The sequence below is a fragment of the Ustilago hordei genome, assembly GCF_900519145.1.
Source record: "Ustilago hordei strain Uho2 genome assembly, contig: UHO2_contig_09, whole genome shotgun sequence".
NCBI lineage: Eukaryota > Fungi > Basidiomycota > Ustilaginomycetes > Ustilaginales > Ustilaginaceae > Ustilago > Ustilago hordei.
In genome coordinates, this window is record NW_024545280.1 from 468,696 (window position 1) to 484,253 (window position 15,558).

General features: G+C 51.7%; 4 protein-coding genes across 4 annotated transcripts; 1 reads left to right on the forward strand and 3 right to left on the reverse strand.

The window, feature by feature from the left end:
* Positions 1-2,035: 2,035 nt before the first annotated feature.
* Positions 2,036-3,098, reverse strand: UHO2_04510 (putative succinate-fumarate transporter (mitochondrial); the record flags this gene model as incomplete). The annotated part of the gene is made up of 2 exons (XM_041558502.1): positions 2,036-2,904; positions 2,999-3,098. 2 exons carry the CDS (start codon positions 3,096-3,098, stop codon positions 2,036-2,038), a joined length of 969 nt encoding a protein of 322 aa, XP_041414436.1.
* A 2,013-nt stretch (positions 3,099-5,111) lies between these two features.
* Positions 5,112-6,728, forward strand: UHO2_04511 (putative PRB1 - protease B, vacuolar; the record flags this gene model as incomplete). The annotated part of the gene is made up of 1 exon (XM_041558503.1): positions 5,112-6,728. One exon carries the CDS (start codon positions 5,112-5,114, stop codon positions 6,726-6,728), a length of 1,617 nt encoding a protein of 538 aa, XP_041414437.1.
* A 553-nt stretch (positions 6,729-7,281) lies between these two features.
* Positions 7,282-8,949, reverse strand: UHO2_04512 (putative CCT8 - component of chaperonin-containing T-complex; the record flags this gene model as incomplete). The annotated part of the gene is made up of 1 exon (XM_041558504.1): positions 7,282-8,949. The coding sequence occupies one exon, from the start codon at positions 8,947-8,949 to the stop codon at positions 7,282-7,284; it is 1,668 nt and encodes a 555-aa protein (XP_041414438.1).
* A 1,915-nt stretch (positions 8,950-10,864) lies between these two features.
* Positions 10,865-15,133, reverse strand: UHO2_04513 (uncharacterized protein; the record flags this gene model as incomplete). Its single annotated transcript, XM_041558505.1, has 1 exon — positions 10,865-15,133. The coding sequence occupies one exon, from the start codon at positions 15,131-15,133 to the stop codon at positions 10,865-10,867; it is 4,269 nt and encodes a 1,422-aa protein (XP_041414439.1).
* Between the last annotated feature and the right edge of the window lie 425 nt (positions 15,134-15,558).

Here is a 15,558-nt window from a genome sequence, read left to right on the forward strand (position 1 = left end):
TTATCACTGGCAGTGGAGAAGGACTGGGAGGTTCACCAACTAGACATTACAATGGCCTATCTCAACTCCACACTTAAACACGAGATCTACATGAAACTGCCAGAAGGGGCTAAGGTGCTGAAAGGAAAAGCTTATTGGGTAATCAAGGGACTATACAGTCTCAAACAGTCAGGACAGGAGTGGAATATGGAGTTTGACAAGTTCCTCCAGCAATCCAACTTCCATAGACTTGATTGTGCACCATGCATCTACTCCAGAGGGAAAGGGGATGACTTTGTGATAGTGATCATCTACATTGATGATACATTAATCATGTCCCCAAAGCTAGAAACAGTCAAATGCATCAAGGAGGAAATAGGCAAGAAGTGGAAGATGGAGGAGGGTGGCGACATGTCCCACTTCCTTGGAATCAAGATCTCCAGGGATTGTGAAGAAAAGACAATGGACCTCAGGCAGACCAGTTACATTAAACAACTACTGAACGAACACCTAGACAAATGCAGGAGAAAATCCAGTGTACCACTCCAAGATGTACCAGCCCCAGAGACAGCAGCAAGCACAGCCGAATGAAAGGAATACCCACAGATTGTTGGCAAGCTCCTATGGCTCTCGAATGGAACATGCCCAGATATCAGCCAAGCAGTAGGGGTCCTCACATGCTATATGACTCAACCATTGAAAGAGCATTACAATGCAGCACAGAAGGTACTACAATACCTAGATGGTACCCAGGATGTCCACCTATGATACAGTGGCAACAAGGAACAAGATTTTCTAACAGTGCATAGCAATGCAAACTGGGCAAGTGATGCCACTGCACAACGAAGGAGCTCATCAGGCTCAGCAGTGTTTGTACATGGGAACCTGGTTGCATGGAAGTCAGCACTACAACACTGCACTGCTTTGTCAGTGGTGGAAGCAGAGTTTGTGGTGGCAACTGAAGCTGCACGAGAGGTACTTTTCTTCAGGCATCTCTTCAAAGCTATTGGAATTGATGTCAGCACCCCCACAATCTTTTCAGACAACACAGGCACCATTCAGGTAAGTAAGGACCCAGCACAACATTGGAAGTTGAAGCATATTGACACCAAGTACCACTTTATCAGAGATAATGTGCAAGATGGAAATGTCAAAATCAAATATATTGGCACCGAGGACAACTTGGCCAACATCTTCACCAAGCCAGTGGGTAAGGAAGTATTACGATGTGCATGACAGGGGTTGGGATTGACACCACAGCAAGGTACAGTGGCTCAGCAGTTCCCCACTTCCCTGCTGAGGGAGACAGTTGAGGGAGACATAACAATGGTTGGAGACGTGTCAGAACCAAACAGAGCCTACAGGGTCTGCAGAGGGCAAGTAACTATTGATGATATGAAACCACATGTTGGTGGCTACACATGTGGGATGCATAGGTGTTACCATGACAACTTAGGAGCAATGTGAAGAGTAAAATAGTCATAGATTGGCACAGGCTGAAGGTGACCACCAAGCATGCACATATATATATGCTTATGTAAATAGCACTCAAAAATGACTTAGTAGTAACTTAGTGCCAAAATTCTCAACTCTTTCACCTCGGCTTTGATACTGTAGCAAATGTAGCAGCTTGAGCAAGTTTGTCGTTGATGAGGACCAACAGGTCAACAGAATCAATCAGTCTGGAGAGCTTACACCGAGAATCCTGGAAGCCCAAATGCTCGTCCATTAGGCCAGCAGCATCCAGCGGGACAATCGGGGGGGACAATCGGGGGGGAAAAAAAAAGAAAAAAAAAAAAAGCATCGGGAGATCGAAATGGACCCCGGATTCGGCTACTTGAACTTGTCTATTTTGCATGTGATAGCCAAGCCGGCACTCAAAGGTCGGGAATGATTACACTCTGACTCTGAGCGGATCTCATCTCAGCAAGACACAAAGACACCATGCTCACCGCTGATAAGAACAGCAGACAGACAGACAGACAGACTTGTGTGAGAAAGATTGCAATAAGCGTGATGATTGGGAGAATGGGTGATCAGAGTACTAAGAAAGGGGCTACTCATCAGATCGAGTGTCGGTAAGGTTGAATTCACCCTGCTTGGCAGCCTCGATGTAAGCCTTGACCTTTTCGTAGATGGTAAAGACGACAGCCTGACCAGGAGCGACACGTGCGACACGAGGAGTGATACCCTTCCAGAAAGCACTAGCACCTTCCTGTGCAAACATGTCCTTGGCTACCTTGACAACACGACTGACGGCTGTCTCACCTTGCACCTTGGAAGCACGCTGGATACGTGTCTTGATTGTGTCGATAGGAGCATTCGAAAAGGGGCCGAGCGCACCCGAGATCAAACCAATCAAGGCAGTCTGGTAGGAAGGCAGCTCCGACGTACCGTGGAACTTCTGTGCAGCGCTTTTGAGCTCTTGGTAGGCGGTAAAGTTGGCAGCCTGGTTGGTCGCCTGTCGTGCAGCTGTAAGAGCGACACCGCGGTAGAGTGTCATGACACCTTCCTCGCGGATGATGGTGTAGAGAGCATGGGCGGCGTTGCGGTATCGGGGCACTTCGAGAGGATCAGCAAGCGAGTGCTGCTGTGCTTGCAGACGGATCTTGACCACCTCCATCGGGTTGACGACAGCTACGGCTTCTGTGGTACCAGCTCCGAGACCTGCAAGGAAGACACCTTGGGATGAAGTGTTTCCTGTTGTCTTGTCGGCCAGAGCGCCTTTGTACTGCTCGAACGACATGAATCGAATGGCCATCTTGGGAACGATACCAGCTACAACGGCTCCGAGACCCTTGTAGAGACCAAGCGGAGTCTCACGCTTGACAATGTGAGAAGCGGTAGCAATGAAACCTCGTGGCTTTTCACCGGCTTTCTTGCCTCTACGGGAAAGCTGCATGCGCACCTTGATCGTATCCAAGGCTGTGAGGGAGGAGCAAAGAATGCATAAAAGGAGCGGTCAGCAAGCTTGCCAGAGGTGAAATGCAAATGCGATCAAGCACGGGTGATAACTTACGATGACAGGTACATGCTTCCGCAAAACCTGCAATACCACCAGCGATCAAATGGGTCGAGGGAGCCACCTTGGGCTTGTTGTTCGCCTCCGACTTGGCCATTTTTATTGTGTGGAAATGGGGGGTTTGACGCTAGATGTAGGTTGATGCGGGCTGAGAAAGTTAATGTCGAGAAAGCTTGTATGCTTGTGGTGTGTGCGTTGAGAAGCAGTTGGCGTCTATGGCAATGTGCGCTTGTTCGGCGAGTGTCAGTGCTGAGGTTGAAGTGTTGCGGTGAGTGAGAGAAGGCGTGCTTGCAATCAGATGTCCTGGTGTGAGGAAAGCAAGGAAGATGACGACGGTTGGGAAGGAAGATAGGACGAGAAGCAGAAACGGTAATAGTCGTACGAGCGGTTAGGCTAGACGATGCTTTAAAGGGCAAAGCAAGCCAGCCGGCCGGCCAAGAGCTCGCATCTGGACCGACGCTGAAAGAGCGACCAGAGCAGCGGGTGCGGGGGGGGGGGGGGGGGGGGCATTCACAAACAACTGACACACTGTTTAAGCGCGGCTTCAGTGAGGCTCAAGCGGCTAGACACAGTGGACTGTTCTGTGTGTCTGTGTAACCTCGAAAAGGGTAAACTCGGAGCACGGTTAGCTCGAATGACCGATGAACCGGCTGAATTCGGCTCGAGGCATTAGTCCTTGAGTCTCTCCTTGCTCTTGCCCCGCGCTGTCGAAATAAATGATTTTCGAGAAATTGCAGAAAATGCGGAGAGGCGCTCGAGTGACTTGGTGTGTGTGTGTGGGTGTGTGTGGGTGTGTGTGTTTTGCTGGGAAATGGCCCTCAGAGCTTGCACATGTGAGCAGGCGAAAGGTGTTGGATCCGCATCCTCCGCAACCTGATTCGGCCGGTAGAATAGAAATAGAAATTAACCGGTGATCAATCGGCTCTTTTGCTTCGGCCCGATCTGAGTATCTATCGGGCCGACGAGAATGGATGAGACTCACAGAAGGACCAAAGTTTCATTGTAACCTAGTGTCTGGATGAAGATCGATGGCGAGCTTGTGGAAGTTGACTTGGACGCCCAGTTGGCCTTGTTGCAACCAACCAACGGGCATCCGACTGAAATCTTGTAGAAACATACAGAGCCCAAGATGCGCATCTGAGATTGAAACGTTGCAGATTCTATGAGCCAAACGATTTGCGTGCTGTATAGCTTTGACCTCCAAGTGCAGCAGAGATGATCATAACCGCTGAAACAAAGAAACAGAGTCATTAATGCCTCGCCCTCAAGAGACGGGTGCAAAAGCAAGAGAAGCAGAAGCAGCCCAGAGCGGGAAAGGCGGGAAAGGCGGGGAAAGGCGGGAAAGGGGGGAAAGGGGGGGAAAAGGGGGGAAAAGGGGTTCAAATCATAAGTCACCTGGCCTTGGAGGATGTTCGCCGTCCAAAAGCGGAAAGTTGTATTGAAGCAGCTGTCAAAAAAAGGAATAGAAAAAACAATAATGGCGAAAGCCTTGCCTGGAATAGGTTACAGTTGGGTTAATTAGGGGGTTAAGGGGGGAAGGGGAAGGGGGGAAGGGGCGAATACAAATACGATTTATAGATAAGCTAGGTTGAATTTGTATTGGATATTGACGCGCGGTGATCCGTGTGGAGTTGAGAGTGCGCCAAACTCAGCGGCAACAGGCAAAGTGCCCTTCTTTTCCTCAGAATACAGAGAGAGATAAGAGTTTCGCTGCGCCAGAGACTGAGCCCAGGCGATTCATGACTCTCTCTCTCTCTCTCGCGCTCAGGCCAACTCTGCTCTCACAATTGCTCAGCCGACCTGAAGCTGGGCGTCAACCTCTCTCAGTTACCTCGCCACTCTCTGGCCTCTTGCCGCCTAGCTTGGACCCCACTTGAACTCGTCAACCCTTATCCATCCTCTCTCTCTTTCTCACCATCATCACCATTTCCATCAACGATCCCCATCAGTTGTCGTATTTGACCCTCTATCCTGCTTCCACTCCCCCCTTTACTACTTAACCCCCCTCCTATCCGCATCTTTCCTCCCTTTCTACTACTCACAACCTTGTCCTTACACCCCTCCCCCCTTCACACCACCTCAAAGCATAACCACAGCAAAACCTTGGAAGATGTACCCAAAGCGATACTTGAGCCTTTTGGCTCTGGCTCTCAGTCTTCCTCTCGCAGCTCTTGCTGCCCCCGCCCACCAGCCTTTCGTTGCCGGCTCGAGCGCAAACGCATACTCTCCTTCCACTCAGTTTGCTCCTTTGACCGCAAACCCTGAGCTCGAGACCATCCCTGGCTCTTACATGGTCGTTCTCAAAGACGGCATCAGCTCCAACGACTTGTTCGCTCACCAGGGCCTCATTTCGTCCGCTCAGCTTTCCGCAAACAGCTTCCACGGCGAGAACGCAGAGGGTATCCGACACGTCTACAACCTTGAGCGTCACCTCCAGGGTTACGCCGGCAGGTTCACCGACGATGTCCTCGACTACATCCGTGCTCAGCCCGAGGTCGAGTACGTCGAGATGGACACTATTGTTTCCGTCGACGTCATGCCTCAGACCGAGGACAAGGTCTGGGAGGTCAACTACGACCACAACCTTTCTCACGCCGCTCATTCTGCCATGAACCTCGGCAAGGTCGGTCCCTACGATATCGAGAAGGGCGCTCCTTGGGGTCTCGCCCGTATCTCGCACCGCAAGCGTCTCGGCCTGAGCACCTTCAACAAGTACCTTTACCAGCGCGACGCTGGTGACGGCGTCACTGCCTACATTATTGACACTGGTATCAACATCAAGCACGTCGAGTTTGAGGGCCGTGCCCGATGGGGTAAGACCATGCCCCAGAACGACGTTGATGACGATGGCAACGGCCACGGTACCCACTGTGCTGGAACCATTGGTTCGCGCAAGTACGGTGTTGCCAAGAAGGCCAACCTCGTTGCCGTCAAGGTGCTCGGCTCTGGTGGTTCCGGTTCCATGTCGGACGTCACTGGTGGTGTCCTCTGGGCTGTCGAGGACGCCAAGAACCTCACCGCTCAGTTCAGAGCCAACCCTCGCTCCGCTGCTGCCAAGAAGCACAAGGGCTTCGTCGCCAACATGTCGCTCGGTGGTGGCAAGTCGCCTACCCTCGACAAGGCCGTCAACGGTGCCGTCAGCAACGGTATGCACTTTGGTGTTGCTGCCGGTAACGAGAACCAAGATGCTTGCAACGTCTCGCCCGCTGGTGCTGCTAAGCCTGTTACTGTCGGTGCCTCCACCGTCCAGGACGAGCGTGCCTACTTCTCCAACAAGGGCAAGTGTGTCGACATCTTTGCTCCTGGTCTCAACATTCTTTCCACCTGGAACACCGGCCCCACTTCGGTCAACACCATTTCTGGTACCTCGATGGCCAGCCCTCACATTGTTGGTCTCCTTGCTTACCTTCTATCCATCTACGGCACTGAAGACTTTAAGGCGCTTGCTGGTCCTTCTGAGCTCTCGCTCGCCGAGGTCCAAGACTCGCTTGCTTCCAAGCTCTCGAGCATCATGCCCATCCCCGCTATGGCTCTTGACCTTGTCAGCAGTGTTACCAGCTACTTGTCCAACGCTCATCCTACTGGCAAGCTCGAGATCGACGGTGTCCTCTCGCCCAACGAGCTCAAGAAGGCCCTTATCAAGCTTGCCTCGCCCAACGTCTTGACCGGTCTTGACTCTGACACTGTCAACAAGCTTGCTTTCAACAATGCCACCTTGTCGGCTTAAAGCTGTCTTTGAACTCTACAGAGCTCTGCCTCTACTCTCTTGTCCGCTCTCTTTCTCCCTGCTGCCTTGAGCGCGCGTTTTGGCGTGCCATGTGTCTTGATTACCCGTTCAGTTCCCGTCTTGCATATCCTAGTTCTCATAGCACTGCTTCTGTTTGGCAAATCTTTCTCCCTCTCGTCTCGTAATCATGCTCTACAGGATGCACCTCTTGGTCTTTTCGTATCGTAGGCTGCCTTGTTCTCGCTTTTGTATTTTCAATCTCGGTATGGTTTCAATGCCGTTTTTGTTGTGACTTTGTGCTTTGTGTGCCGGCGTTTTTTTGAGTCGCGGTGATCAAGAGTTTCTGGTGGTGCGTCATTCTCATCACAGCTCAGTTGTGGACTTTTGGGCATTAGATCAACTGGCAATATTGCCAAAGACGCAAGATGGGGTGATGAGGGGTAGCAAGTGCTTATGTGAGATTACTTTTTTTTTCACTGGATATGAGCTGATATTGGGCATGAATTTTTTGGTTTGCTTGCAACTGCTTTAATGAGTTTGACCCCGTATGCAACTAGTCGTCATCCCAGTTAGGATTGGTCTTTGGTGCCTTAATGCCTGCAGGTTTGCACATGATGATCGAGTCGACACTCAAAACCGAAATTGCGGCACTGGTAGCGTATCGTAAGGCCCAAGATTTGGCAGCCAAGACATCCAAGACCTGCTTCTGAATCGTCGACATAGTTCCATCGACGTGATTTTCAATATCAACACCAACATCTACTGCCATAACATCCACATGCTTAGCATACAACCTTGAAACGATTTCTGTCGAATCGAATCCTGCATTTTCTGCCAATGTACGAGGAACAACTTCAAGAGCTTCTGCAAATTTCTTAATCGAATGTTGATTGAGACCCGAAGTTTTTTCTCCCAAATGAGTGATACGTTTAGCAAGTTCAATCTCAGTAGCACCTGCACCAGGTACAAGACGTGCATCGCGAGTGAGAGACTTGATAACATTAACACCATCATCGATCGCTCTCTCGACATCGTCGAGAAGGTTAGCTGTCGCACCACGAAGAACAATAGTGCACATCTTGGGTTTAGCTTTGCCACCAGGTTGACCATGTTCTTGAGTGAAGACAGTAACACGATCACCTCCGATTTCGGTAGTTTCGATAGAATCGATCCAGCCAGCCTCTTCAGGCAATGGTGCACCTAATCTCGCCAAAGGTGTAGCACCGAGCAGACGACACAATCTTCTGAGTTCGAATTTGGAAAGAATCTTGATGACCAGAATGCCGAATCGGTTGAGATAGTGTTGTGCAAGTTCACCGACTTGAGACTGTGTGACGACGACCTTGACACCGGAGTCGGCGATTTCTTTGAAATACTTTTCGAGCTGCTGTTCTTCACCACGGGAGAAGTTGGAAAGTTGGTCTGCGTTCTTGAGAAGAACAGTACCCTTGGTTTCGGTCTGAGAGATATCCATACCACAAGTGTAGACACCGACTTTGGCGGCTTTAGCTTTCTTGACGACACCTTCCGGTTCACGACCAAAGACCATTCCGCGAACGACCTTTGACTGTGACAAACTACCACCCATGATCTTAACTACACGGACATTGTCGACGCTGAAATCGGCAAGACCGTTCTTAGCGTTCTGAGGAAGAACCATGGAGACTGCTTCTGCGACCAAAGGTGCCAAAAGCTCTTCATTTCCGTACTGCTTCGATGCAAGGCAGGGCTTGAGTGCAAGAGCAAGGCTTTCCATAGTGGGAGGTGTCGAGAGTGTTGCAACGGAAAGCTCTTCCAACTCGGCAAGGCACCTATCACGAGCGATCTCGTAACCCTGAATAATCTCGGAAGGATGAAGACCCATGGTGATAAGATATTCTGCCTTTTTCAACAGTTCTCCAGCAAAGATAAGGACGAGGTTAGTCGAGTCACCCATCTCAGCCTCCTGCTGCTGACTTGCCATGACAAGCAACTTAGCTGCTGGATGAACGACGTCGAGCTCCCGAATGATAGTAGCTGCATCCGAAGTGACGAAAAGCCTTTCGAGATGATTGATGACCATCTTGTTACGACCATTGGGACCAAAAGAAGTTCGAACGATTTCCGAAAGTTCATTGACAGCCTGAATGTTTCGAAGAACGGCCTCCTCGATACCTTGAAAATGCTTGTAGCCTTCCTTGAAGAGGTTGGGCCCTCCAGCGCGCGGCACTTTGAGCGACATATTTGTACGTTGTGTCTCGTGCTTTGATGGTATGGTGGTGAAGCAAAAGAGAGATGAACCAAGACCAACGCTTGAAAGGCCGATGCGCAACACTTTCCAAAAAAAATAAAAATGCACACTCACTCACCCGGCCGACAAATTCGTTATTCTCCATTCTCTCCTCAGAGCAAAATGCAAGCTTGCTCTCTGTTGGAAGCGCGTTCTTCTTCCGCCTTCGATCGAAAATTCATTTGTGTTTGACCGTAAAATGTAACATAACCAAAATCACAGCCACGCTTGTCATGCCCAACTGAGCTTCCTCGAGCCGAATCTAACCTAGTGAAATCACATGACCGCCTGTTCATGCTCTAACACGACCGCAAACTTCACTCGGCGTCGCCACCCGTCAACTCGAATGCTCGACATCACCCACCAACACGCCTATCTCATCCGACAAAACGTAACAACTAGGCTCTCGCCACATTCCTTAGTCAATCAATTATACATGTTTCTGCGGTAAAGTAGTAGTGACATTGTGCTCTGACTCTCGCCGATCACCAGTTATCAGGACCGAAACTTCTTTACTTATATCACCTCATACGTGTCACCGAGGGACAGTAGCGAGGACTCCTGACTGTCTCTTTGATGTGCATCGACTTGTCTAGGCTCTGACGGACAAGGTCGTGGGTAGAAGTGTTTGTCTTTGTGCCCCAGCACTTGACCTGACAAGCTGGATCAATATCCGGTCCCTCGTTCAGAAAAGAGAAGGCTGCTGGTTCAACATCTCCATGAACCACTTCGAGTCGCGAGTCAACCTTTCCTTCCTCTTGCCAAGGGCAAGAGTACCAGTCTTCAATAGGCAAAGCTGGAAACCTGCTCGACTGAGGCTTTGACTGAGCGCATCAGAAGCAGTATCGTCGTTCACAGAGGGAAGTGGAAGCATGCGTCCAGCTGGTCTGGATTGCAATCCGAGGTGAATGTTTGCCGACAGGAAAGTGCCCGTAGCAAGAATGACCTGGCTGCAACTGATCCTATCTCCACCGGATGTCGTTATGCCGCGTACAATAGCTCGAGGATATGCATGGCTGCCTTGTATATCTGTGAGCTACTGGATTGCACCCAGTCAAGCTGTAAGCCATGAACTTGAGCCTAGTGAATAGTTAGATTCGGATAATCTCGCAATCCTTCTCGCATATGACGTCGATAGATGGAGCGATCTATCTGTGTTCTCGGACCGTAAATAGCAGGAGCTTTGAAACGATTGAGCATGCGAAATTGAATACCAGCCTTATCACCTATCAAACCACAAAGACCACCAAGAGCGTCCACCTCTCGCACAAGAGTCCCTTTCCCCACACCACCAAGACTGGGATTGCAACTAAGCTCTCCAACACTCTGCTTGTTTGCAGTGACAACAAGAGTTCGTCCTCCAACACAAGCCGAAGCTGCCGCCACTTCAATACCTGCATGACCTGCGCGGACAACAACAAGATCATAGTGCAAGTCAGACCTTCTCGTAGGAGCGAGTAGCAAGTCGTGCGAGACGGATGCCAATCTTCTACCCAAGAGCCGACTACCTTTATGACCAACTCTGACGGCCGAGCTTACAGCATTCACTCCTCGACTCAGCATTCATAGGTTTTCCTCATCAATTTTATTGTCCGATACGTCTTGCATCGAGTCAGGATCAACCCCAACCAACAGCAAGCACAGCAAAGTAGGAAGATGGAACAAGAACAATGAGACACGATAAAATGAATACAAGAAAGATGCCCACACTATGCAAAGTACGAATCATATAATATACCAACATAGAAATCCGCACACGAAACAACAAAGAGACAAGAAGCAAGCGTCAAATATACACCGACCAGAGACAAAGCGGCTCAACCAAAGCCCGGACGAGGCCGGATGGCCTGCCTCGCAACACAGCCGATCAGCGGCGTCGAAGAGGCGTCAAGTCCTCCGTCTGGGCGCGAAGATGACCAGCTCGCTTCAGACGATCGAAAGCAACCCGGTTCGAGGCATCATGCACCGGTGTTCCAATCATCGACGCCGGCCTGGTCGTCAAAGGTGAGCCGCGTACAGAGCTGCGTATGGATGTAGGGGCTGGAGCGGCAATCTTGTGAGATGCTCGCAACGGTAGACGCGAGGGCGTTGAACCTTGCGAGGCGTTGGAGTAATTCGAGATTCGGCTGTCTTGTTCTGATGCCCAAGGCACAGGCTTGTGCATCGGTGGGGCAGGAGCTCTCGGTGCGGATTGTGGAGTCCAAGGGCCCTCTTCCTGGACAGTAGGCACCGGATCACGAGATTGAATCAACTGCTGACTGGGTTTGCGAGTGTTGTTATCCACTTTGCCAGCAGGCTTTGAGCCAATGCTCTCCAACAATACCTGCGCCCATAACGGGTTGGGCGGTACCTCACTGCCAATCACGTCCGAGATGACCTTGACCCATTGCGCCTTTTCAGCTTCCGTATCGGCAAAGAAAGTGATCCGCTCTCCATCAGCAAACGTGATGCGGAGGGATCGCTCAACATGGTAGTTTGCATCGCCATCTTCCTCTTCTGCCAGCGTCCCAGTTGTGGCGTAAGAGGCCATCGTCCTGGATCGGCCCATAGCTTGGCTGGTCGCGGCTGGGAAGATCATCGACCCTCTGTTGACATGGTTGCCCAGTTCTTCGATGCAGACAGCCTTGGAGAGATCAATCTTGATGGTGGGCTTCTTGGTGATCGCATTGAAGCAGATCAGGTGTTGACCTTGAGCCTCTACTGGGCGACGACGCCAGCTGACGCAATCACCTCCCAACTGTGTCAATGTTCCTGTCTGCCACGGCTCTGATCTGTGCCAAGCAGCATTCTGCATGCCACGGATGCATTCACCAAGGTTCTCCGGAAGACCATCGCGTGGGATGCTCGGAAGAGGTGGAAGGTAGAAGAGCTTCAAGCGAAGCGTTCCACGAACCTTGCTCAGGTTCTGGCGGAAGTCTTGCGACAGCATGGAGACATGGTAACGCGACGCAATGCTAGAGGGGCCAGAAATGCTTCCAGTGGGGTTGGAGACACCGTGCACTGGCAAGTCAAGCACCATGCATCGAGCGTAGCACTGGCTAGCAACCCGCTCAAAGATGACTCCCGTTCGACCAAAGGCACCCTCGCGATTGATGTAGGCGAGCATGGGCTCAGCTCGGGAGGCCTGCGCAGCCAACTCAGCAGCAGCCTCACGTTCCTGTTGTTGCCTCTTTGCAGCCTGTTTCTTGGGGCTGGTGAAGAAGCGGCTGAGGCCCTTCAGCGTGGGACTTGCATGCTCTCGTCGCGACGGCGAGGAAGGACGCTGTGGTTCCATGAGATGTGCGTCGCGCTGCACGACCAGTGTCAAGCTGAACTCGAGGTTCTTGTGCTGGATCAATTCGAACTCTTGACTGACCTTGCTGACAGCGCCTCTTCCGGCTCGGAGAGGTACTGTGGCCGTCTTAACCATGTGAAGACCATTGTCGAGGATGCAGTGGAACGAAGTGGGTCGCGAGGGAACTGGTAGGTCGGTGGGCGTGAAGGAATCCACCATGACAAAGACCTTGCCCGAGGCCTTGCGAGCTGTTGAACCCTCACGAAGCTCACGCATCTCCTTCTTGTACTCGTTGATGTCACTTGGCCTGCGCAGCTTCTTCCAGGCTTTGCCACTATCTACGTCTCCAGCTGCGGTCGAGTGGGTGACCTTATCATCGATACCTTGGAAAGCGCCACGATCGTTGACGTTGTAGTTGGAATCGACTTTCTGATAGATGCGTTTGAGCTCCTTCTCCATGTTGTTCTGGAAGCCGCCGTCGATGGCGCGCTGAAGACTGATGTCGAGCATCGCTTTGCTCTTGGCAAGATCAGCACTGATACTTTGGCGGGTGGGAAGCTCCACTTGCTCCTCTGGAGGCTCATTGCTGATTTCAGACACAAACGAGATGCTCCCGGCATCCAAGTCAGCAGCTTCAGCGACAGCAGCTGTGAAGATGGGTCGAGCATCGCTGGTGCTCATGCTTCTCTTTCTGTGGCCTTTGCCGTTCTTGCTGCGACGGCGAGCGATGATCGCGTCAGCCTGCTGAGCGGGGGTCAAGTGAACAAGTGGCTGAGCTGCTTGCACTGTTTGGTCTGTCGATTCCTGGAGTGGGCCGGAAAACAGTCGGTCAGCGTGTCCTGAGTCAATGGTGTCGAGCTGAGGAATCCCAGCGGAAAGCGGCGTGTCTTTGGTCTCAGCATCCTGATGGACAGGCCCACTGAGCTCGGCGGTTTCCTTCAACTCTGTGCCCAGCAAATCAAGTGGACTCTCGATATGATCGAGCTGCTTGACGGGGCTCGGAGGAGGGATGGGCTTTACTTCAGTTGCAACGGGCTTGCAGGGCATCAGCTGGAGTGGTGCGCTGGGCCTAGATGCTTGCGTTGGTTTGATCTGGGTCGCAACGTTGCTCTGAGCAGAAGATGTGGATGGAACAGGCTCACTTCCGCGCGGCATCCTCTTTTGCTGAGAAGTGTTGCGCTTGAGGGAGGGCACGTCAGTAGTTGTAGCCTCTTCAGCTGATTCTTGCCGAGTTTCTGCCTCGGCTTTGGCTTGTATCTGGTTGAGCTTTTCGCGAGCGACACGTTGAAGGATGGCATCGCGAGAGATGTGTGGCCTTCCGCGGACGGAGCGACTTCTAGTAGTGGATGGTGGAATTGAGACAGGAGGCTGAGCAATCTCGGGCTGCGTGTGGCTACGACCAAAGTCACCGAGGAGAGGCATAGAAACATCAACGTCTAGACTGATTGGAGTCCATGCGGGGAGCTGTGGCAAAGCTCCTTGCATCGAGGTAGCAGAGGGTGCAAAAGTCTCGACCTGGGTCGAAAGAGTCGCTGGGATTTGACGTGTGCTGGACTCCACTTGACGGGAGCGTAGGCTGGGAGTGTTAAGAATATCGTCGCGAAGGAGTTCGTCCATCATGCTATCTACACGATCGGCAGCAGAAAGGCGAGCAAAGCTGTTCTCCCGATCGGGACCAAAGGTGGCCTCTTGAGCGCATGTCTGGTGGATGGAAAGATCATGGTCGAGCGAGAGATCCTGTAGCTGCAGACTTGAGTCGGCAGGAGACGGGCTAGGTGGAGCCTCGACGGAACAAGTCTCGTGGCTGTCGTGGGAGAGGTCAGGCTCGGATTCGCCGGAAAGGAGGTCGGCAGCATCATCGGAAGAGGCATGCATGTTGTCCTGGTTGACTACTTTGAGCTGGTGCGAAGGTGGCCGAGAAGAGGCTGATGCATGCTGCTGCATCCAGAAGTCAGCATCTTCGGATACATGGTTGACGTCTTGGATATCTTGAACACTGTCAGCATCAAAGCTGCTCTCCTTGTCGAACTCTTGAACATCGAGAATCTCGTCAAATGTGACTGTTTTCCTTCGTTCTCGACAAAGTGGGCTGGAGATCTGGGAGCTGGGACCGAGCTCTACCTGAGAGCTCTGTGGCGGGTCGTTCATGAATCTGGGACCATGAAGCCTGTTTGAGGTGAGGAGACCTTTGGATGTTGTCACTGGGCTGCCTTGAAATGTAGGCTGGATACCAGTGCGCGGGTTACTGAGAGGAGAACAAGGAGAGGCAACATTGTCCGGCTGACCGTCATGCTGGCGAAAAAGGGAATTGCTGACGTAGTTGGACTGGTAAAGTCTGCCCAAGCTCTTGCGAGGGAACTTGCGCTGTGGACTCTTAGCAGCAGGGACTGTGGCATAGAGGTTGAAAGGGTTGCTGTTTTCTGCATCTTCGACCGCAGGCGAGGCTTCTTTCTTCAAACTCTGACCAAGGGACTTAGGCGAGCTTGAGAGGCCGATGCCAAGACCAACGGAAGAAGAAGAAGAGATATGTTTGCGTCCAGGAGAGGCCAAAGGAGGGTTTGTGGCCGAGGTTGGCTGACTTGCTCCTCCATCAAAGTGTCTGAAGATGCTGTTGGAGACAAGGCCGTGGTTGCGAAGCGATTTGAAGTTCTGAGTGGCCCTTTTGGGACTGTGTAGCGAGGAATGCTCTTCATTACCGTGCTCTGGCAAAGTTGGGGAGTACGAGACTGTGGTGCCCCTCTTAGCCGTTCGGAGAGGAGACCAGCCATTGGAGCTGGTACCCAAGATGGCTGATGCGGTGGCGGGTTCTGCGGCCGGAGAGAGACTGCTGGAAGAGGGAGAAGCTGCAAGTTGGTCGCTCATGGCGACGTCTCCATATGCCCGAAGCTGAATATAAAGATGTGAGGTGTGTTGCGAGGAGGGAGAAGAAGGATAATCCTGCTTTGGTGGTGATAAAGTAGAAGCTGTTATGTGTTTGATTGGCGATAATAGTAGGATGCAGGAGGGTGGTGGTTTAGATGATGGTGGTCAAGAGCATGGTGGTCAAGAGCATGGAAAGAATTGCTTTTGCTCTGAAGTGCAACAACGGCGCTTCCCGGACAAGAGTCTTTGTCTCTGAGTGAAATTGCGCTGAGAGGAGAGCTGCGGAACATCTATATTTTTGCCTTGCTCCTCTGCGCAACTGCCTCAGGTTGGCATCTTTCAGTCTGCGCTGAGCTGCCTCACTCTCGTCCTTCTCCTCCTCCAGCCTCGGATGGACCGAGTTGATGATTCAGGTGACTACATCC